General features: G+C 43.6%; 1 protein-coding gene across 1 annotated transcript in view; it reads right to left on the reverse strand.

The window, feature by feature from the left end:
* tgs1 (trimethylguanosine synthase 1) overlaps positions 1 to 23,890 on the reverse strand; it is a 94,519-nt gene that overhangs the window by 24,219 nt on the left and 46,410 nt on the right. The window contains exons 11-12 of the mRNA XM_072467748.1: positions 18,096 to 18,312; positions 8,087 to 8,165 (exon numbers count right to left, since the gene is read on the reverse strand). Of these exons, the coding sequence (XP_072323849.1) occupies positions 8,087 to 8,165; positions 18,096 to 18,312 (296 nt within the window). The remainder of the gene's footprint in view (positions 1 to 8,086; positions 8,166 to 18,095; positions 18,313 to 23,890) is intronic.

Consider the following 23,890-nt stretch of genomic DNA (forward strand, 5'->3'; position numbering starts at 1 on the left):
GTAAATGTGCTGGAAAATGAGATTAGAATCTTTGGCACAGGCACGATGAGCTGAAGGGCCTCTTTCATTCTATGCTGCAAAACTCTATAACTATGACTGTATGATGACTAAACCACTCACCACCTTAACTTGGAAATATATCCCTGTTCCTTTACTATCACTGGGTTCAATTCCTGGAACTCTCTCCCCAACAGCTACTCTACGTGGACTGCAGCGGTTCAAGAAGGCAGCACACCACCACTTTGAGGGATGGGCCGAAAATGTCGGCCTAGCCAACAATGTCTACATCTCACAAATGAAAAAGAAATTAGGAAATTACCTCCACAAGACTTTACAGGTCATCCGAAATCCCCTGAATGACTACTGTAGTTTCTGGTAAATCAGGAAATTAATCAAGAGGTGAAGAATGCAGCTTTCTACAAATCAATCCTTTATGGAACATTATCATAGAATATACAGTGCAGAAGGAGGCCATTCGGCCCATCGAGTCTGCACCAGCTCTTGGAAAGAGCACCCTACCCAAGGTCAACACCGCCACCCTATCCCCATAATCCAGTAACCCCACCCAACACTAAGGGCAATTTTGGACACTAAGGGCAATTTATCATGGCCAATCCACCTAACCTGCACATCTTTGGACTGTGGGAGGAAACAGGAGCACCCGGAGGAAACCCACGCGGGGAGGATGTATAGACTCCGCACAGACAGTGACCCAAGCTGGAATCGAACCTGGGACCCTGGAGCTGTGAAGCAATTGTGCTATCCACAAGGCTAACGTGTTGCCCGTACATAACAAATAAAAAGTCTGCCGTCGTTGCAACTAAAAGCATCCATGTCCCAAATAACATAAATCTATTAGAATCTGCTGTACTCTCAATCTGCAGATCATTCAAGTCAAAGCCCTGGCCCCATTTAATCCAATACTTTCCTTTACAAACAAGTTAATGCTAGGAGGCACGATTAGGTTAAAAAATAATTTGGCACAATACTACTATTCTGCAAATCAAACCAATAATTACAACTTCTGGAAAAAAAACTGCATCATATTTCTGATGGAGCTTTTAGAATGGAAAAGTATCAAATGTTTAGTAGTTCGCAACTTGTTCTGTGAATTAGAATCTCAACCGGAAGCAGATAATTGCTTACTGAAACATAAGCACAATAATAGCAGAGGGCTGTGACTTCCCCCCCAGGAGAAAGAAACATTTTTTTCCAGATAATATCTGAAGCAAATAGTTGCTCTGGATAGTTAGACAGTTTAGTGTCAATGTAGCTCCAAGATTAAAATACATTAAGCATTTGGCTAGATCCTAGGTCTGTAGATAAAAGCTTGAAGTACAAAAGAATGCTGCATTAATGAAAAATGTTTTGCAATGAAAACATCAAGCAAATGCCAGAAAAATGACTCGACTGTGATCATCAACTGTACATAGTTTGGGGCAGCACGGTGACGCAGTGGGTTAGCCCTAATGCCTCACGGCACCGAGGTCCCAGGTTCGATCCCGGCTCTGGGTCACTGCCTGTGTGGAGTTTGCACATTCCCCCCGTGTCTGCGTGGGTTTCGCCCCCACAACACAAAATATGCGCAGGTTAGGTGGATTGGCCACGCTAAATTGCCCCTTAATTGGAAAAAATGAATTGGGTACTCTAAATTTTAAAGAAAAGATTTTTAAAAACTGTACATAGTTTGACTGTCATGACCATTGTGGGTAAAATTGCACAAAGTTTTCAAAAGTAGAAGCTGGTGTACAAAAAAAAACCAATTTGTGAAACAAAAAGATAATTTCAAGGGGAAACTTCTATGTTTTTCTGTTATTAATTTCTACATTCAGCATTCACTGCTGCAGTGATGTTGTAATGGCAGTATAAAATTTACTTTTGGAAGCATTGCATATGGACTTCCAGAAATAATTCAATAAGTTCTACACAAGAAATTTTTAGTTAAAAGGAAACTCATAGAATTGATGGTACCTTATTGATTTAGTTAGGAGATTGATTGGGTGGGAAAAAAGTAGAGATTATTTATTTAGGGACCAATGCACATAGTGAAATGCCCAGTGCAGTGAAGATATCATCCTCCCAACTTTCAAGATATGTACTTCAATGTAAACTTTCTGAAATTGACTTTAAAAAGTGGACAACATGCAAAGTTGGCCATCCACCAAAGATCAGTGATGTGATTTTTACACATAAACAGAGTAACGGACCCAGGTTCGATTCCTGGCTTGGGTCACTGTGTGAGTCTGCATGTTCTCCCTGTGTCTGTGTGGGTTTCCTTCGGGTGCTCCTCCCACAAGTCCCAAAAGATGTGCTTATTAGGTGAATTGGACATTCTGAATTCTCCCTGTGTACCCGAACAGGCTCCGGAGTGTGGCAGCTAGGGGATTTTCACAGTAACCTCATTGCAGTGTTAACGGAAGCCTACTTGTGGCAATAATAAAATTATTATTATTAACGCATGTCTGAACAATTTTCTAAAATGTAAACGACCTCGGGTGGTGTGCCCTCCCTTGGATAGCATGCTGGAGATTAAATCACTTGTGGAATTCACAGCTCCATTGTCTGTGTATTTACCAAAAATCAAAATCAATCAGCTCAGATGCAGTGTCTGCGAGCTTACCCTAAACAAAGAGAGATGCAGACACCAATTTACCACAAGCAGGTCTGAACTGCCACCAATAAAGCCCCATTGTGTAGCAATGGCTTCTACCTTTGAATCATTTAAGTGAACAATACAAGTATTGATCATGTGGCCACATAATTGAAATGGACTTCAGATAACAAAACATATTATTTCAAGAACCAGTCAGAAATAAATTAGTCTGGAAATCATCAGGACAAGAGGGGCCATTTCTCTAACCAGAAGAATCCTGTCTGAGCAACGAGTCAAGCCAGGCAGTGCAAAGGGGACTAATTTTCCTCTCCATGGATTCAACCATAACTTTGTCTGGAAATCCAGAGACTTTGAACTTTCATTCATCGCCTAAGATCCACAAGATTTCCCATCCATGCCTGCATCATGTGCACCTTAAAGGACTACTTAAACATATGATTTGCTTGTTATTCTGTTAATAATCTAGCTGCATGCTTTATTCTACAAAATCCATCTTTACTGTGTGCAAGTTTTGAGTGTCTGTACATGTGAAGGAGCAAGTCTTTCTCGTTGTGACTACATTTCGGAGTGGTGCGTGAATAAACGTTCGGCGCGATTTAACCAAACATTTTCTAAGTGTCATTTTGGGCAAGCTTGGCGAGGTGTTTCTTGCCGGTGTTTTTGGTGAGATCCACACTGGTATTCACCGACAGTCATTTTTGGGGGCCTTAAGGAGTTTGTCCCCAGTCTAGCCCACACATAGAAATTGTTTCAGCAATGGCGAGACCAGCTCCTCAGAGATCGGAGTACCTTCTCTAAGTGAGCTTGAGGGTCCCTCACTCACCCCACCCATGAGAAATGTCATCCCCTGCAAACATGGGCATTTCCCCCCCCACCCCCCAAGGAAGGTCAAGCCACTATGGGGTCGCTGAGAGCCCCTCCTTTTCAGGCCTCCCAACCCTTCATACCCCTCCTCATCCCTTTTCATGGGCATGGCCCCCTCGGGCCTGACCTGTCATCCTGGAAATGCCACCCAGGCATCCTCGCAGTGCCCTGCCAGCCTACCAGAGGGAGAGCCAGGGTGCCACTCTGCCCTGTCTCCAACCACTTGGGGGTCACCAATGGCTTGGGAAAAAACCCCAGGTGCTGTTACACCTGGTCCATGTTTCCATGAACAAGTACTAAACGGCGTCCGGTCGAGACCTTGCTGGGGATGCCATTAGCTCCCGGGAGAATTCGGGAATGCGTATTTAAAAACTGTTCTGGATCTCGCCCAGTGCTGCCGAGATCCAGGTCACAATGTCTCATGAAGTTTGGTTGAATCTCGATAGTCTCAAATCTGCTTCGGCGACCCACCAAATCAGGCTTCACGAGGCCAGTAAATCGCACCCGTTATCTTTTGTTTTGATTTATACTTACCCAAACGCCTGCTAAAAGTCACAACACAGGTTTAAAACATTCCTTCTGAACACACATCATGTTGCAAACAACCGAGAGTGGAGGAGAAAGGGAAAACGTTATCCCACCATCTCAACTCTCTCCCCGTCTGTAACAATAGATCATTAAAATGTACTCAAATACAAAAAATAACCAGAAAAGCTAATGGAATGATAGACTTTATAACTAGAGGGTTAGAATATCAAGGGAAAAAGTTTTGCTACAGCTATAGAAATGCCTGGTTTAGGCCAGTCATTTTCAAATTCAGGGACGTGACTTACGGGTGGGTCATGGGCGGGTGTCGGGAGGGTCACGGAGTGATCGGTCGCGGCGTTCCAAATCACGGGAAGAAGTGCCCAACATCGGAGACCGGCTTTCAAGAAAGCAGGCTGTCCCACGCATGCATGCCCCCTAGGCTGGGTCTAGCAGTGCGCAGACCCGGAGTCCAGAGGGGGCAGACCACCATCTCTTGACAACAGCGCGCTGTCCCAGGACCAGACTTAAAAAAAAAAAAAATCAATGGGAGTCTTCCCACAAGAAGCAGTAGCAGAGAGCAGGTCATGTGCTCTGGGTGCAAAATCACAGAGGAGAGATTCATCCGTTTTGTAGCTGCCAGCAAGCAAACAACAGGACTACGTGAAGAACTGAAGATGGGTCATTTTGTAATAAAGGAAGAGAGGGCCAGGGACACAAACAGACCAGGATCTCACAATTCAATTTGCTGGAGAAAGCTTTTCAGGAGTGACTATGGTAGGACAAAGCAGTGCTGGTGTGAGCTGTATCCAGAACTCCAGTGCCTCTGGTGAACAAACAAGTGAGAAAAAAATGAAATTGGGAACAAAGCAGGATACAAAGATGATTTCTTGAGGTATGGCATTGTTAGTTTTGCCAATGCAAATCAGGATTCAAAGTCCATGTGTGTTAAATGCAGGGAACTCCTGGCATATAAAAGTTTAAAACCCTCAAATCTTCAAAAGGCATTTGAAACTAAGCATGGAGAGTTCCAGGACAAACCTCTTGATTTTTTCAAAGGATGCAGCAAGAACTTAAATCGTCAGCTGAAATCCTTAGCAGAAATGTAACATCGAGCGACAAAGCAAGTGAGATCGTGAGGACCAAACAGGCTCACCTGTCACATTAAACGTAAGCAATAATGGTGTGTCACGAAAGGCAACCGGCATGGGTCACGAAGGTCGGCCAGTAAAAGTGGCTCTCAGGGGAAAAAAGTTTGAGAAACACTGGTTCAGACCAAATCTGGAATATTGTTGGCTTCTAGCTTTGCAAGATTTATGTTAACGATATAAGTATTAATCCACATGATTGAAACAAACGTCAGATAACAGATCTTATTAATAATCATCTTTATCACTGTCACAAGTAGGCTTACATTAACACTGCAATGAAGTTACTGTGAAAAGCCCCTAGTCGCCACACTCCGGCGCCTGTTCGGGTACACAGAGGGAGAATTCAGGACGTCCAATTCACTTAACAGCACGTCTTTTGGGACATGTGGGAGTAAACCCACCCAGACACTGGGAGAACGTGCAGGCTCTGCACAGATAGTAACCCAAGCTGGGATCGAACCTGGGACTCTGGCGCTGTGAAGCAACAGTGCTAACCACCGTGCTACCATGCCGCCCTACTTCAAGAACCAGGCAGAAATAGATTGCTCTGCAACTATCAGGACGAGAGGGGCCATTCTAAAAAGACCCTGCGCCTGAGCAACTAGTCAACCGAGGCAGTGTGAAGGAAATATTGTGTACAGTTCACAAGGCTATACTGATCTTATAAAGGATATACTGACCTTAGAACAGATGTATTTTATACTCACCAGGATCTTACCGAGGTTACATTACGAGGTGATGACATAAATAGGCTGACACTCCCCCGGATATAGAAGATTCAAGGGCGAACAAACAAATCAACCGTGATCTTGTATTGCGGGCATACTTGACAGGCTGAATGGCACTTGGCAATACAATAATGTACGAGTGCCAGTTCAAAAATCATATGGCCCAGAGTAAAATGAAATCATGCAGCACGGTAGCGCAGTGGTTAGCACTGTTGCTTCACAGCTCCAGGTCCGATTTCTGGTTTGGGCCACTGTCTGTGCGGAGTTTGTGTGGGTTTCCTCTGGGTGCTCCGGTTTCCTCCCACAGTCCAAAGAAGTGCACGTTAGGTGGACTGGCCACGCTAAATTGCCCTTAGGTTCGGTGGGGTTACTGGGACAGGGTGGTGGTGTGAAAGTAGGGTGCACTTTGCAAGAGCCAGTGCAGACTTGATGGGCCGAATGGCCTCCTTCTGCACTGTAAATTCTATGATTCTATGCCTAATCAAATATGTTTGAATAGGTGAATCATCAGGCTTCATCAATTGCATTAAATAAGACACTGATGAATTTAAACACAATAAAATGTGTTTTAAATTCATCAGCGTGTTATTTAATGCAATTATACATGTACAATATGCTGTGAAATTCAAACATATTTGGTTAACTGGTAAATCCTTAGAGATGAAGGCTTGATGGATGATAATTTGTAATTTTCCAAATGTCATTTTATTCATCACTTCAACTTTTCTTTTGCAGGGTGTGTGGGGAGATCAGGTTATAATTTCTTGGTGCTGCAAGTGTTACGGGAATGGGATACTGATCATACTTTGGCACTTAGCATCAATGTTTTGCATAATAACATCAAGTACAGTTTGAAGCAGAAGCAAAGTCCACTCTGTTTCGTCCCAACAAAACCCCAAATCACAAAACAACCCTTGCTAGTGTCATTGGAAACATTTGGAAACCTTTCACCCCATGATGTAGAACCCAAACCACTAGAAATATGATTGAGACTTTCAAAACTTTTACAACTTGCACAAACATTTTCAATTGCTCTCAAAACAGCAAATATAGTCTTCATAAATAATGCCAGCAACCCTGACAATGAATAGTGCAGACTTTACATCTACTTGCCAATGTGATAAAGCTGCCATCTGGTGGAAGTGTCAGGTAAACCATATAAAAAACACTTTCATACAAGATTTTACAATTAAAAACTTGAAAGCTAAGACAATATAACAATGATTTCATCTGCAACTGTGTTTTTGTGACAACTTTAAATGATAAAATACACACATTGGTTTCTATTACAGTAATTGAAGTTTCTTCAGAACACTGATTTCTTGAAAATAAAACTTGCCTTGATGCTCCTTTATTAATAATAATAATAATAATAATCTTTATTGTCACAAGTAGGCTTACATTAACACTGCAATGAAGTTACTGTGCAAAGCTCCTAGTCGCCACATTCCGGCACCTGTTTGGGTACAGAGGGAGAATTCAGAATGACCAAATTACCCAACAGTACTTCTTTCAGGTCTTGTGGGAGGAAACTCGGAGCACCTGGAGGAAACCCATGCAGACACGAGAACATGCAGACTCCACACAGACAGTGACCCAAGCCAAGAATCGAACCTGGTACCCTGGAGCTGTGAAGCAACAGTGCCTCCCCAGTTTCCAGATTTTTAATATTGGTCAAATTACTACACCTTACACAGTGAAGAGATATTAATAATTTAAAAGAAAATAATTCCTATCTGGAGTAAAGATGCACGTTAATGATCAATTTCAAATTTAAAAAAACTATAGAGATGGAGACACACAGAAAAACTCTATCTTTTTTTTGGCAAATTAGACTAGAACACTGTACTTTGAGCTCCAAGGGATAAAAGTCTTTCAGAATATTTCCAATTCAGCCCACTCCCCTGCTCCTTCTCAATATTCCTGAGTAATACTACTTGCTGAGCAAAAAACATGAAGGACAAAATAATTGTGAAGGCCTTGTTATTTAAGGTGTTCAGGCTATATTGTCGATGGTAGTACTTTAAAATTTAGCTTCTACATACGTAAGCAAACCCTCTGCAAAGCAAAATGGTTGATATGCAACAAATCCAGGAAGGGTTATGCCAATATATTTATCAATCAAAACAATTTTAAGATGCTGTCAAGGCGGAAATAAAAATCAACATTAATGAACACAAATAAAAGAGAGAAATAGTTCTTACCTGCTCTATGTCAGCATTGCGGGGTAAGAAATAAATGATGTTCGGTGTGATCTTCTGGGCGAGTGCAAAAATTTCAAAGGTAATATGAAGTCAAGGCGAAATAACAAAGCGTAAAGTAGTTTGGAACAGAAAAGTCAAACAATAGAAAATAGACCTTTCTGGTTAACGGTTAACTGAAACAGATCTGATGCAACTCAAACTATACCGAAACAAAAATAATTCTGGCAGTTTAATAAACCTTCATCAGTATGTGTAAAGGGAAAAGCAGTTTAAGACTACAATCAAAGTATTAAACATTGAAAAAAAAATCTTTATAGATACTGATCGGTTTAATTTGCCAGAATTTTGTTTTGACTTCAGACTTTTAGCATTTTAAGTTTCTTTTGTCATGAAAGGAATACTTAAATAAACAGCTGCAGATTGTGAAATTTGAAGTTATTCCTGCAGTTATCTTTCACACCTCACTTGTCTGGACTTCATTTGTGTTTAAATTAAGAAGTTTTTATACAGGTCGCTGCAGGAAAACAATTCTTTTGCACATAGTAATTTAAAGCACAGGAGGTTATTTGGTCCATTGAGTGTATGCCAACTCTCCATGGAGCAATCCAACCAATCCCATTCCCCCACTCTATTCCTTGAAAGTTTATTTCCCTCAAATGTCCATCTAATTTCCTTCTGAAATCATTGATAATCTCTGTGCCACTTATCCTAATGGCAGCAAGCACCGCGGTGGCCATTGCCACTTGCTGCATCAAAATTTCTTTTCTCACATTCCCCTGCATCTCTTGGTCAAAATCCTAAATCTGTGTCCCCCTAGCCTTTGTACCATCAGCTAATGGGAACAGTATTCCTCTTCAACTTTATCCAAATCTATCTGAATTTTCACACCTTTATCAAATTTCCCCTTAATCTCCCCTGCTCCAAGCAGAATTATTCCAGCTTCGTAGAAATCATAGAATTTACAGTGCAGAAGGCCATTTGGCCCATCAAGTCTGCACTGGTCCTTGGAAAGAGTACCCAACATAAGCCCACGCACCTGCGGGAGATGTTCAGACTCGCTAGCTAGGGGCACACTGCCGCCCACGCTAGCAAAGGCCTCAATCTCGCTGATACCTGAGAAAGATAAAGACCTAACGGAATGTGGGTCATACAGACACATCTCACTGTTGAACGCAGATGCCAAAATACTGGCCAAAATCCTAGCCAAAAGGCTAGAAGACTGCATACCAGAGGTGGTCGCAGAGGACCAGATGGGCTTTGGCAAAGGGAGACAGCTTACCTCGAACATCAGGGGCCTGCTGAACGTGATAATGACTCCATCCTGGGATAGAATACCAGAGGTGATCGTCTCCCTAGGCGCAGAAAAGGCCTTCGACAGGGTCGAATGGTACTGGAGCGGTTCGGGCTTCGAACAGGGTTCACCTCCTGAGTAAAACTCCTATACAACGCTCCCATGGCGAGCATACGGACCAACGACACCAACTCCCAATACTTCCAGCTGCACAGGGGCTCCAGACAAGGATGCCCACTGTCCCCGCTGCTGTTCACTCTAGCGATCGAACCATTAGCAATTGCTCTCAGAGCAGCAAAAAAGCTGGTGGGGGATCCAAAGGGGCAGCAGGGAGCACAGGGTCTCACTCTATGCAAATGACCTGCTCCTCTACATTTCGGACTACCAAAGCAGCATGGACGGAATCATTGCACTCCTGAAAGAGTTTGGTGCCTTCTCGGGCTCAACTTGAGCAAAAGCGAGATCTTCCCGTACACCCACAAGTAGGGGGGGGGGGGGGGGGCAGCACTAACAGGATTGCCGTTTAAACAAGCCCAACACAAATTCCGCTACCTGGGGATCCAAATAGCCCATGACTGGAAAGGGATCCACAAATAGAACCTCACCAGTCTGACAGAGGAAGTAAAAAAGGACCTGCTAAGATGGAACACACTCCCACTCTCCCTCGCGGGGAGAGCCCAGACGATCAAAATGAACGTACTGCCCAGGTACTTCTTCCTACTTACATCCATCCCGATCTACATTCCTAAGGCCTTTTTCAAAGCACTAGACAAACTAATCATGCCGTTCGTAGTGGGGGGATGCTAGGGTCCCAAAGAAGGGCCTACGTAAAACAATATCCAAAAGCTCTCCCAAATCTACCACTGGGCGGCGATGCCCGAGCGTATAAGGGGATGGATCAAGGAGCCAGAAGCCAAGTGGGTGCGTGCGGAAGAGGCCTTCTGCATGGGGACCTCCCTCTGGGCCCTCGCCACGGCAGCACTCCCATCCTCACCCAAAAAACACTCCAGCAGCCCGGTGGTGATAGCCACCTTCCAGTCCTGGAACCAACGATGGCAGCAATTGGGCCTGACCAAAATGTCGGACAAAGCTCCCAGCTGTAACAACCATAGGTTCACACCAGCTTTGACCGACGTCACCTTCAAAAAGTGGGGACAGGACGGAGGGACATTGACAGTCAGGGACCTATACACGGATGGCAGGATCGCAACACTGTACAAACTGACAAGAGAAATTCCAGCTAGCCAGGGAGAACGAGCTAAGGTACCTGCAACTCAAAAACCTCCTACGAAAGGAGACAAGGACGTACCCACAACCGCTACGACAGATATTACTGGAAGAGTTACTGGATGCAAGCATCCTAGATAAAGGGAACTGTAGCGACATGTATGACCGACTGGTAGAAAGGGCCGATACCGTACTGAACGCAACAAGAAAGAAATGGGAGGAAGACCTGGGAATTGAAGTAGGGTGGGAACTCTGGAGCGAAGAACTGCATAGGCTCAACTCCACCTCCACGTGCGCAAGGCTCAGCCTGACGCAACTAAAAGTGGTACAAGGAGCTCACTTAACAAGAACCCGTATGAGTAGGTTTTTCCCGGAGGTGGAAGGTAGATGTGAACAGCGTCAAGGAGGCCTGACCAACCACGCCCACATGTTCTGGTCTTGCCCCAGACCTGCGGGGTACTGGACAGCCTTCTTCGAGGCAATGTCCAAAGTGGTGGGTCTGAGGGTGGAGCCATGCCCGAAAGTGGCGGTCTTCAGGGTATCAGAGCAGCCAGATCTGTTCCTGGGGAGGAGGGCGGACGCCCTTGCCTTTGCCTCCTTGATCGCCCGCCGTCGAATCTTGTTCGGCTGGCGGTCAGCAGCACCACCCAAAGCTGCAGACTGGCTGTCCGACCTCTCAGAATCTCTCCAAATGGAGAAAATCAAATTCGCCATCCGAGGGTCAGACGACGGCTTCCACAGAACGTGGGAGCCATTCGCCCAATTGTTCCGAGACCTGTTTGTGACCAACAAACAAGCAGAAGAATAGCCAGGTAGCCAAGAATCAGGGGAAAGGAGCCAAGGCATGAGAGGGAGGGATAGACCGGGGGGAGGGGGGGGGGGGGGGGGGAGCTAAACCTGACAGGAAAGAAAGGCGGACCACAGGAGGGGGGGGGGGGGGGGGGGAAAGAGTAGGAAGGGAGGGGGGGGTGAAAGAGCGTAGAGACAGGGAACAATAGAGGAGAACCAGAGAGGTGGTTGGGGGGGGGGGGGGGCAGGGGAATGTTAGCCAGAAGGAAGGCATGGGAAACAATAACAAACTTGGCATCTACAGGAACAGAGAGCAAAGAAAATCCAGGCGAAAGCCGGGATGAACGGCAGCGAAATCCGTCCGAGAGAAGCAAGTGACCAGACCCATTCGTCTATTGCCCTCTGTAATTGTTTCTCCAGCACCCAAATGTATATCTACCCCCCCCCCCCCCCCCACACACACACACACACAAACAGATGCCTACTTATGTGTTATAAATAATATTGCCAATTGTAGAGCTGCTGCTGTTGAGCTGGTGCATAATACCTTACCAGTTATTTTATTTTATTTTTTATTTCTATTTTATTATTATTTTTTTTGGTCTGTTTGTGTGTGCCCTTCTCTTCCATATATATATATATATATATATATTATTCTGTGTACATATGGTAAATATACGTTGTTCAAAAACCCCCCAAAAAAATTATTTAAAAAATCTTAAGCCCACGCATCCACCCTAGCCTTTATTTTTTGACACTAAGGGGCAATTTAGCGTGCCACCCATAAGAGAAACCCCGAAGTGAGAATCATACCCCTAGACCAAGCTTATCCAACCTAATCTTGTAGCTAAAATTCCTCAACCCGAGAGCCATTCTGGTAAATCTCCTCCTCACCCTCTAGAGGATCTTCATACCCTTCCAAAGGTGTGGTGGCCAGAAATGGATTCAGTACTTGACTTGTGGCCTAAGTAGAGCTTTATAAAGCTTCAGTCTAACTCCCCTGCTTTTGAACTCAATGCTTCTAGTTATGAAGTTCAAGATCCCATGTGTTTTGCTAACCACTCCCTCAATGCCATAGTGGCATAATAGCACAGTGGTTAGCACTATTGCTTCACAGCACCAGGATCCCAGGTTCAATTCCTGGCTTGGGTCACTGTCTGTGCGGAGCCCGCACATTCTCCCAGTGTCTGCGTGGGTTTCCTCCGGGTGCTTCAGTTTTCTCCCACAAGTCACGAAAGAAGTGCTGTTAGGTAATTTAGACATTCTGAATTCTCCCTCAGTGTACCCGAACAGGCACCGCACTGTGGCAACTAGGGGATTTTCACAGTAACCTCACTGCAGTGTTAATGTAAGCCTACTTGTGGCACTAATAAAGATTATTATGTCTTGCCACCATCACAAATCTATGCAGATACCTCATGTTCTCTGTCCTTGCATGCGCGTTAGAACTGTGCCGTCGCGTCTATATTGCATTTCCCTCTCTACTGTCAAAATGCATCGCCCTGTCTGTATTAAATGACATCTGGTAGCTTATCTAAGTCCTGTTGCAGTCAATTTATAAATTGAATATGTTCACAACAGCAGTGCTTGAAAATTACAAATAACTTTAGGTCTCAAGTAAGCACATTAGTTGAAAGCATGTTTTCTCCCATAATAGCAAGAAATGTTTGTTGGTGACCTACAAAATTAATCATCCAAAACATTCTTTGGATATGTTCCAATATGCTGGGAGTCAGAATAGCAGAATTTCCACAACTTCTTTGCTCAAACTCCTGCAAATATGCACCAAGATTAATAAAATGTAGACAGTATGATGGCACAGTGGTTAGTACTACTGCCTCACATCTCCAGGGACCCGGTTTCAATTTCGGCCTTGGGTGATTGTGTAGAGTGTGCACATTCGCCTTGTGTCTGCGTGGGTTTGCTTCGGTTTCCTCCCACAGTCCAAAGATGTGCATATTGGGTTTATTGGCCATGCTAAATTGCCCCTTTGTGCCCAAAGATGTGCAAGTTAACTGGGGTTACAGGGATATGGGGCTAGGGCGGGGGATTGGACCTAGATAGGGTGCTCTTTCGGAGGTTCGGTGCAGACTCGATGGACTGAATGGCCTCTTCGGCACTGTAGGGATTCTGTGAATGATGCTAAATCGAAATAACAATCCACAAGCTGCTTTGTTTCAATATGTCCTTTACACTTTATAATGTGCACTATGGTTCAGTAGTGATTTTGAAACTCACCATTTTCACAGATGATGCAAGTGCCTAAATCAGAAAGTAATGGCATTAGCTTCTGATTCTCCCGAGACACTGAGTTATCAATTGCATTCCAAATGTGCTGATATTTCCATTACTTGTGTTTCATTTTTAAGAAATAGATTAGGATGGAAAAAACTAGGATTAAATTCATAATTTGAAAGCAATAATGGCTTGTATTTATGTGGACCCTTTAATATAGTGCTTCACAGAACATTGGGGAAAAAAAACTTGACACTGAGCCACATAAAGAGATGCTAGGGCAGACAATCAATAGCTTGCAAAAGGAAGTAGGCTTTAGGACTTATGGGACAAAGGAAGACGGAGGTGTCTAGGGGGAGAATTTTACAGCTTATGGCCTAGGCAGTTGATGGCATGACTGCCGGTAATTGAATGATTAAAGCCAAATTTGTTGTTGTTTAATTGGAAGGTTACAGACCAATGGAGAGACAAGGGCTGGAATTTGCTGGCCATTGAGATTCTCTGTTCCCGCCAGCAGTGCACCCCTGTGCCCGCAGATTGACCGGCAGCATGGGGTGGCTTTAATGGGAAATCTCATTGACCAGCAGCAGGAGTAGAGAATTCCACCGTCAGCAAACGGTGCACCGCCGAGAAACACGCAGTTGCAGGACCGGAGAATCCAGACCAAGGTCTGGAGGGGGTGGGGGCAATCTGAACAAGGCTGCTTAAATTGAAGACTGCTTAACCCCAGGTCAGCAAGCATGGAGGTGATGGTGAATATGATTTGGTGCAGGTTAGGACACAGACATAGGGGTTTTAGGCGACCTCAGGTTTATGGAAGGTGGAATGCCAGGAGCATCTTGGAATAGTCAAGTCTAGAAGTAATATAGGCCTGGATGAGGGTTTCAGCAGATGAGCTGAGGCAGTGCAGGGTCAGGTGGCATTAGTGGCAGTCTTAACAATGGTGTGGCTATATGATCGGAAGTTCATCTTTGGTTCAGCTCCAGACAGTTTCCAGGAGAAGGATGGAGTTGTGAAGAAGCCTTTGCAGGTGAACACTGGCCACAACGGGATAAGAATAGAACCAGGCGATGCAATCTCATGATATACAGCATAAAGGCAATGAAGAAGGATGACTGGTCAACTATGTCAAAGACTGCAGACAGGTTGACAAAGATGAGAAGTGAGGATATTAAAATCTCCAAGTGGAACTCAACACATTCACTTGAAGTCCAAACAGAGGCGGCAGAGAGCAGGCGAACAATCTGCTGCCAGAAGACTGGTTGCTCATTAAATATTTTTATGAGGTTATGCTCCTCTAATTTTCTTTGTTCCATTTTAGGTTTAAACCTGGCTGGTTATTTTTTCCCATTTCTCAGGGGAAAGGTATCAGCCATTGTCGCACTCTCGCCTCCAAGTTAAATTATGGGTTCAAATCCCACTCCAGGACTGGAGCACAAAAATCAAGACCAACACTTCACTCAGTGCTGCATTGCCGCAGGTCCAGTCCTTTGGATGAGACATTAAACTGATGCCTCATCAGCCCTCTCAGGAGAAGTGGATAAAACTATGAAACCATTTCAAAGAAGAGCTGGTGAGGTATCGCTCGTATCTTGACCAATATTTATTCCTAAATCAATATCAGCCACATATATTATCGGTCTATTATCACATCCCTGTTTTTAGGACCTTGCAGTATGCAAATTGGCAACCGCTCTTACATTTCAGAATACTTCATTGGCTGCAAATCACTTCATAACAGAAAAAAAGAGAGAAAATACAGAAATTTATGGTACAAAAAGCAGCATTTGGTCCACCGTGCCTGTATACAAGCTGAAAAAGAGTTACCCAGCCTAACTCGACATTCCAGCTCTTGCCTGTAGCCTTGTAGGCTATGTCCAAGTATTTTTTTACATGTGTTGAGAGTTTGGACTTCTCCCACTCTTTCAGGCAGTCAGTTACAAACTCGCATCAGCCTCGAGGTGAAAAACGTTCTCCTAAACCCACCTCTAATCCTTCTACTAATTATTTTAAATCTATGCCCCACGGTTATTGACCTCTCCACCACTTGAAATAAGTCCTTTCTATCCACTCTATTGAGGCCCTTCATTATGTTATACACCTCAATTATATTTACACTTGGCCTTCCTTGTTCCAAGGAAAATAACTCCGTGTCCACTTTTCCTCCATTGATAAAATTCTCTATTCCTAGCAAGATACTTGTAAATCTCTTTTATAGTCTCTAATGCAATCACATCCCTGCATTAATGCAGTAATGAGAACTGTACGCAGTACTCTAGCGAAGGCCTAACTAGTGTTTTATACAATTCTAGCATTTTATGCTTGAGCCAATAAAAGAAGTATCCTGTGTACTTTCTTGACCATCTGGTCTACCTCCCCTGCTACCTTGAAATGAAAAATGAATGAAAATCGCTTATTGTCACAAGTAGGCTTCAATGAAGTTACTGTGAAAAGCCCCTAGTCGCCACATTCCGGCGCCTGTTCGGGGAGGCTGTTACGGGAATTGAACCGTGCTGCTGGCCTGCCTTGGTCTGCTTTCAAAGCCAGCGTTTTAGCCCTGTGCTAAACAGCCCCTGCTGTTTCATGGAACAATGGACACCGTGAAAGGCACCACACAAGTGCACACTTTTAAATTAATGCATCCAATAGGTTCATATCTTTACAGCACGATTTGTGATCCATCTTCAACCCCCCCATCCTCCCCCCCAACCTACCTGTAAATCAGTCTTGCCATTGGCCAATCCCTTCCAACTTGATACGGTTATGATAACCTACCACATACCAATTAAGTTTGACCAATTATTCACCCCCATTTGCAGTTTCCAATTTACCCCAATCCAGTCTTTCTGATTGCTCCCACATCCAATTTCTCTGACCTCCAATCAACCGCACTCCTTCTTCCATGTTTCCCCTCATCCTTTCAGTCTCTGCTCCTTCAGCTAACCTGAATCTCTCGAGCCTCTGATCTCCTCCATCCCTGACCCTCCAGCCTCTCCAACGCTCCAATCTCTAATTCCTCTCTTCATTCCCGCCACCCCAGCCAGATCTTTACAGCATCTGGTCTCTGTCCCTTGTTTCCAATCTTTCCCTCCACTCCCTGGCTGTGGCTGGGTGCCAAAGGGCTACCTGACCGAGAGCACGCCTACTAGCTGTAGCTGGGAAATGAACATAAAACATCTTACATTAGACAGGACCTGAGGAAATACATTCTTCAGAGTTTCATGAAAGCAAAACAGCCCCTCAGATTCCACCCCATGAATATTAGTTTCCTCAACCTGGAGCCTTTTCAGTAGTTGCAATACTATCCCACCTGACATCAACTAACTTAGTATAGTAGACAAAGCGTTGAAATTTTTGTTGTTTGGCTCAATGCTATCCATTCAGTCACTGAGTGGAAAATGACAATTAGTCAGTTTAGTCATTTATTCAAACTTCAACTTGTTTGTTCATATAATTCTTAATTGATTTTATCAACTTAGTTGGCATGTTGCAGTTACAGAACTCTAAAAAGATTCCGGTCAAGAGATGTGTGAACGTGGGGGAGCCGCAAACCACATTCATATGTTTTGGTCCTGTCCAAAACTGGAGGATTACTGGAAGGAGGTTTTTAGGGTAATCTCTAAATTTGTGCACGTGAAACTGGACTCAGGTCATCGGGAGGCCATATTCGGGGTGTCGGACCAGCCGGGGTTGGAAACGGGCGCAGAGGCAGATGTTGTAGCCTTCGCCTCGTTGATCGCCCAAAGGCGGATCCTGCTGGGATAGAGATCAACCTCTCCACCCTGTGCCCTGGCAGGGCGGGGGCACCTGCTGGAATTCTTGACTCTTGAGAAGGTCAAATTTGAACTGAGGGGAAGGATGGAGGGGTTGTACAATTCATGGGCGTTATTCATTATGCACTTTCGAGAATTGGATTACATTTGGGGGGGGGGGGGGGACTGGGAGGGTTGGGGAAAGCGGGACTGTGTGTGTTAATGGTGACTATGGGTGATTCCTGCACCTTTTTGTCATTTGTTTATGTTAACATGCGGGTTAATGTTTGGGGGTTTGGTGGGAGGATGGAATCGTTGTTATTGATATGGGGATTGACATTGTATTCGTTACTGATTGTTGTTTATTGTGGAGTGTAAATTTGGGAGAAAATGTGAAAAAGGAGAATAAAAATATTTCTAAAAAAAGATTCCTGTCAAGTCTCTGAAATACCATCAAATACTATCCTAGAGTTAATACACATTATAATGAAAACAGCTTGTTTTTTCCTTGCGAACATTTTAACACCGTTAATAAGTAGTTCTTGTACAGTTTTCCTTGATATTCAACTGGTTTTGTTATACAGCAGCATTTCAAATATCGTAATGTTTTGTCTGCTAATCAAAATTCATAAAAAACAGCTTTCAAATAAAATAATAATAAATCTTATTCTCAACTATAAAAATATATTCTAAGCTTAAAGTTTTGAAAGGATATCTATCAAGAGACATCATTGTCTTCAGATCGAAGATCTTTGCATTGACATAATCGGGGCCTCCCCAGGGAGGACTGAGGAATACAGCATCAGCCTTTAGGTCGGAAGCCAGCATCATAAAGTCACCCAGGATAAATTCAATCTGTTCAGACACTCCATAGACTCGTGCATTGTTTTGTGCAAGATCTATTTTCACAGGATCAATATCAACAGCAATCACTGGATTTAAAAAAAAATTGTTTGGTCAAAATATCAACAATTTCCTGGTCAAGAAAGATTACTGTCAAAATAAATTAACGCAAGAATGCAAGCTTATCTATTGTAGATACAGTAGCAATCCTTTGACAGCCATTCAAAATCCAGATCGGATTAATACTGCCTCATGCAGCAGGAGAAAATCTGGAGTTGCTGCTCCTTTCAGAGCTTCATGCCATGTACCTTGGTTAGACACTGAACGTTAGCCTACCGTACAAAAATATCTGTTTTCAAACAACATCTTAGTTATTAAGAGTATGAAATAGCAGATCTACCAGCATTTGTAATTACAATGAAGGAAAGTCCCTGGTCAGAAATCATGGTGAAGGCAGCAGCTAGGGTTTTTGCTAACTGCCTTTCACAGATCGTTTGATTCTGAGCACATCAAGCTCTCGGCTTCAAAAGGAGCCAGCTTTCTTTACCAGGTTATCAGCCCATCAGTTCTTCGAGTGAAACATTAAACAGCCTTTTCAAGTGGATGCAAAAGATCCCAGGGCACTCTTTCAAAGAAAAGCAGGAGTTTTTCTTGATGTTCTAGCCGATAAATATTACTCAACCAACACTATGATACTTAAAACATATTATTTGGTCATCATATTGCTGTTTGTGGAACCATGAGTGTAAATTTGCTGCCACATTTCCTACATTACAACACTAACTACACTTAAAACATTTTGTTGACTGTACAGTGTTTTGGGATGTCCTGAGGTTTTGAAAAACTACATAAATTCAGGTCTTTCTTTTCTTTTACATTTAGCCTAACATTGCTTTGGGCACATTGTTTTAGAAGTTACACTTGGATTATCTTCAAAACAAAAATCACTACTCCAAAACCTTTCAAAATCGTTTCCATTGGTCACCAAACATTGTTTCTCAGGAAAACTTTTACTTGGCTTCAGATCAATGAGAAAATTCAATGCATCAATCAATCATGTCTTAAGATATAGTGCGTTGATATCAACTTTGAATTTATATCCAGGTCGTCAATCTTATAACTGCCTTATCGATTTAAACATTTGGATATAACCCACAGCAGCGTGAGAACAGTCCTGAAAGAGTTTGGGTTACATAATAACAGATCTGTGCAGAATGACCCAAGAAATCTTTTTCCAATTGTTTTTGAATTTAGAGTGCCCAATTCTTTTTTCCCCAATTAAGGTGCAATTTAGCATGGCCAATCAACCAACCTGGCACATTTTTGGGTTGTGGGGGTGAGACCCACGCAGACACGGGGAGAATGTGGACCTGAGGAATCTTAAAAGATGTCAATCTCATTTGAAGAGCACTGTACTGTTAGGAAATTATGTTAAAATGCAAAGCAAGGAAATCTAGTAATCGGGAATGTATTCTGGTGGTTGTTGGAGATTGTAGTAGGAAAAAGGTTGACTGGGTTGGTGGAACTATGTTTTGATATGTCGATAAGCATAGTAACACTGTAAACAATTTTTACTGAGGGCAAGTTAGTAACAATGGAGGATATAATGTCAAGAGTTTAAGTAAAGATGATAAAAGATCAAAGAAGAAAGTGGGGTGTGAATTTCACAATTACATTTTAAAAGGTGAACTTACAAAATAACGGCAATTAAGAGTGACTTCTGAAGACGTTAGTTCAGATAAGTGAAGATCAAAAGAGAAAACAGTATATCAGGGGCAAGTTCACCGTATGCAAGTTTGTGAATGCAGCCCACAGCAGGAAGCTATGTCAATTCCTCACAATTTATGTTTGGAGAAAAACCTGTTTGAGAAACCAGTTTTTCTCCCCTAAGTCGGAAGCAACCCCGAAAGATATAGGTGCCTGATGTGGTGACATTTGCTGGATTTTTGCCTACAGGTTAAAACCTGTGTGTATTGGTTGGGGAGGTTTAGCTCTGAAGTTAGGAAAATAGAGGGTCTGGCAAATGTAAAGATACTGTGTATAGCCATTAAGGTAGTTAAGTGTATTCCTAGTTGACTGTGTGTTTTATTGTTTAATAAACATTTATTTTGTTTGAAATGATCACAGAAGCTTCTGGGACATCCTTCACTGATCTTCACGTCTTTCCTCAAATTATACCAAATTACAAAATTACAGTTGCGAGCAGGTGGTCCGAGCATCCCTTCTGGGGCTTGGAATACCCAAGCATTGACCATCAGCTCTGCTCTTACCAGTACATTTTCCCCAGATACATTTTTTAGGATGGAAAGGAAAGTTTTGTCCAATTGGGAGGTTTTCTACGTATTGAATAGACACAGAACACCACAGAAGCCTATCACAGGTTACGTAAAACTGACCTATACTCTCGAAGACCATTGTCGTGCAGCAGGAAGAAGAAAACTTAGAAATCATTAAATCCCTAAAATAAGACTCTATGCTACCAATCAAAATCTCAATGATGTATCTATTACCATAGAGTGTATATATGAATGAGAATTTTAAAAAAAAATCATGATCTGGCATTCAAGAGGTTGGAGGTCTGATAACTCTTTCTCAAAAATATACAAAGGGAAATTTGTTCCAGTGACATTGGATGAGGGATGCATTCAATCTTTCCTTTCATAGAAATTTGATTTCCCTTTACCTTCAAGACAGCACTTATAGGCTTCTTGGAAGGATTTTAGGAGACTTTATGTAGGCTGGGTTTGTTTTCCTTGAAATAGAACAGACTGGAGGGAGATTAGATTTAGTTGAGCTGTATAAAATTAAGAGAAGCTTAGGCAGAATGAATAGAAAAGACCTATTTCCCTTAGCAGATGTCAACACCAGGCCACGCAGGATTAGAAGGGAGTCGAGGAGATTTTTTTAATCCTGAGGGTGGTGGGGTCTGGAACTGACTGCTTGAAAGGGTGGCAGAGGCAGAAAGGCTCATCACATCTGAAAGCACTTGGATAGACATCTGAAATGTTGAAATCTATAAGGCTATGGACAAGAACTGGAAAGTGAGATTAGGCTGGGTAGCTGTTCTGTCAGCTGGCACGAAATGTGCTCCTTCTGTACTGTAAATTCATACAATTTATTAAAGTGAGTGGTTGTCACAGAAAAATTAATTATTTAGTAATTGTATGATATTACTAGGTAATCTACCATGGAATTGCATAAGGGGAGTGAAGACTATCTCAGGCTGAATACAGTTCAGAGGCTAGGGGCTAAACTGGGCATGTAGCTCTGTAATTCAGTCCCCATTTCAAAATTATGCACGAGGACCCCCAAATCCCACCGTGTTGCGGTGTTCTGTAGTCTTTCGTCATTTAAATAATTTTCAGCTCCTTTTTCTTCCAAAGTGCATAACTCCACATTTTTCTACATTATAATCCACCTGCCAAGTTTTTGCCCATTCACCCATCTATATCCCTCTCTGGGCTCTGTGTCATCCTCATCACTTGCCATCACAATCTTTGTGTCATCTGCAAACTTGGTAATAGTACATTCACTTCTCTCATCCAAGTCATTTATATTGCAAATAATTGTGACTCTAGCACAGCTCCCTCTGGCGCCCCACTAGTTACAGGTTGTCATCCTGAAAATGCCCCTCATTTCCCAATTCTGTTTTCTATTAGTTAGCTAATGCAGGTAGGTCAGAGGTTTTTGATGTGTACCGGCGGTGCAAACTTGATGGGCCGGAGGGTCTCTTCTGCACTGCATTTTCTGTGGTTCTGATTCAATCCATTATCCATGCTAAATTTAGGATTGCTACCGATGCTGGGACAAAAATAAACAATGTGATTTACAGTGAGACCATACAAAAAAAAAAAGAAAATCGCTTATTGTCACAAGTAGGCTTCAAATAAAGTTACTGTGAAAAGCCTCTAGTCGCCACATTCCGGTGCCTGTTCGGGGACGCTGGTACGGGAATTGAACCGTGCTGCTGGCCTGCTTTCAAAGCCAGCGATTTAGCCCTGTGCTAAACCATACATACAGAAAAGATATGGAAGTGCACCAAACTATGAAAAGTGTACGCAGGTTAAAACTGTAAGCTGTAGAAAGTCTCCAGATGCCCAAATAGAAGTATTTTTCCCTGCACTAGCAAAAATATTTTCAAGAGACAGATGGTGCGATTCAGCCAACAAATTTCCAAGTGTCATTTTGTGAGAGTTTAGTGGGGAGTTACCTGGCCGCTTCTTGGGTGAGATCCAGACCTGGATTCACCCACACAATCATTTTTGTGGGCCATAGGGAGTTTCTCCTCGGTCCAGCCGACACTTGGAAATGTTTTCAGCAGTGGGGAGCTGAACGCGCCGGTGAGGCCGGTTCCTCAGAGATCGGGGTTCCATTTTGAAAGGGTACCCCAATCTCTAAGTGAGCTTGAGGGTCCCCCTCACCCTCCACCCACGGGCGGCAATGCTACCCCCCTCCCACACACATGAGCATTAACACCCCCCCCCCCCCCCCCCCCAAGTAGGACGCCCACTGCATGGCACCACCAACCAGGCATCCTGGGAGTGCAAGGTTGGAACTGCCAGGGTGCCCGTTGGAGTGTCAGAGTACTGTCCTGACCTCGCCCCGGCTACCCGGGGGGGGGGGGGGGGGTTCCAATGGCCTCCGAGATCCCAGAGTGATCATAGAACATAGAAAATACAGCACAGAACAGGCCCTTCAGCCCACGATTTTGTGCCGAAACTTTGTCCTAGATTAATCATAGATTATCATTGAATTTACAGTGCAGAAGGAGGCCATTCGGCCCTTTGAGTCTGCACCGGCTCTTGGAAAGAGCCCCCTACCCAAACTCAACACCTCCACCCAACACCAAGGGCAATTTTGGACACTAAGGGCAATTTATCATGGCCAATCCACCTAACCTGCACATCTTTGGACTGTGGGAGGAAACCGGAGCACCCGGAGGAAACCCACGCAGACACGGGGAGGATGTGCAGACTCCGCACAGACAGTGATCCAAGCCGGAATCGAACCTGGGACCCTGGAGCTGTGAAGCAATTGTGCTATCCACAATGCTACCGTGCTGCCCTTAACAACAAATAAATCTACACTATATCATTTTACCGTAATCCATGTACCTATCCAATAGCTGCTTGAAGGTCCCTAATGTTTCCGACTCAACTACTTCCACAGGCAGTGCATTCCATGTCCCCACTACTCTCTGGGTAAAGAACCTACCTCTGATATCCCTCCTATATCTTCCACCTTAAATTTATGTCCCCTCGTAATGGTTTGTTCCACCCGGGGAAAAAGTCTCTGACTGTCTACTCTATCTATTCCCCTGATCATCTTATAAACCTCTACCAAGTCGCCCCTCATCCTTCTCCGTTCTAATGAGAAAAGGCCAAGCACTCTCAACCTTTCCTCGTAAGACCTACTCTCCATTCCAGGCAACATCCTGGTAAATCTCCTTTGCACCTTTTCCAAAGCTTCCACATCCTTCCTAAAATGAGGCGACCAGAACTGTACACAGTACTCCAAATGTGGCCTTACCAAAGTTTTGTACAGCTGCATCATCACCTCACGGCTCTTAAATTCAATCCCTCTGTTAATGAACGTGAGCACACCATAGGCCTTCTTCACAGCTCTATCCACTTGAGTGGCAACTTTCAAAGATGAATGAACATAGAC

This window comes from Scyliorhinus torazame, chromosome 11 (genome assembly GCF_047496885.1).
Source record: "Scyliorhinus torazame isolate Kashiwa2021f chromosome 11, sScyTor2.1, whole genome shotgun sequence".
In the NCBI taxonomy this organism is placed as follows: Eukaryota; Metazoa; Chordata; class Chondrichthyes; order Carcharhiniformes; family Scyliorhinidae; genus Scyliorhinus; species Scyliorhinus torazame.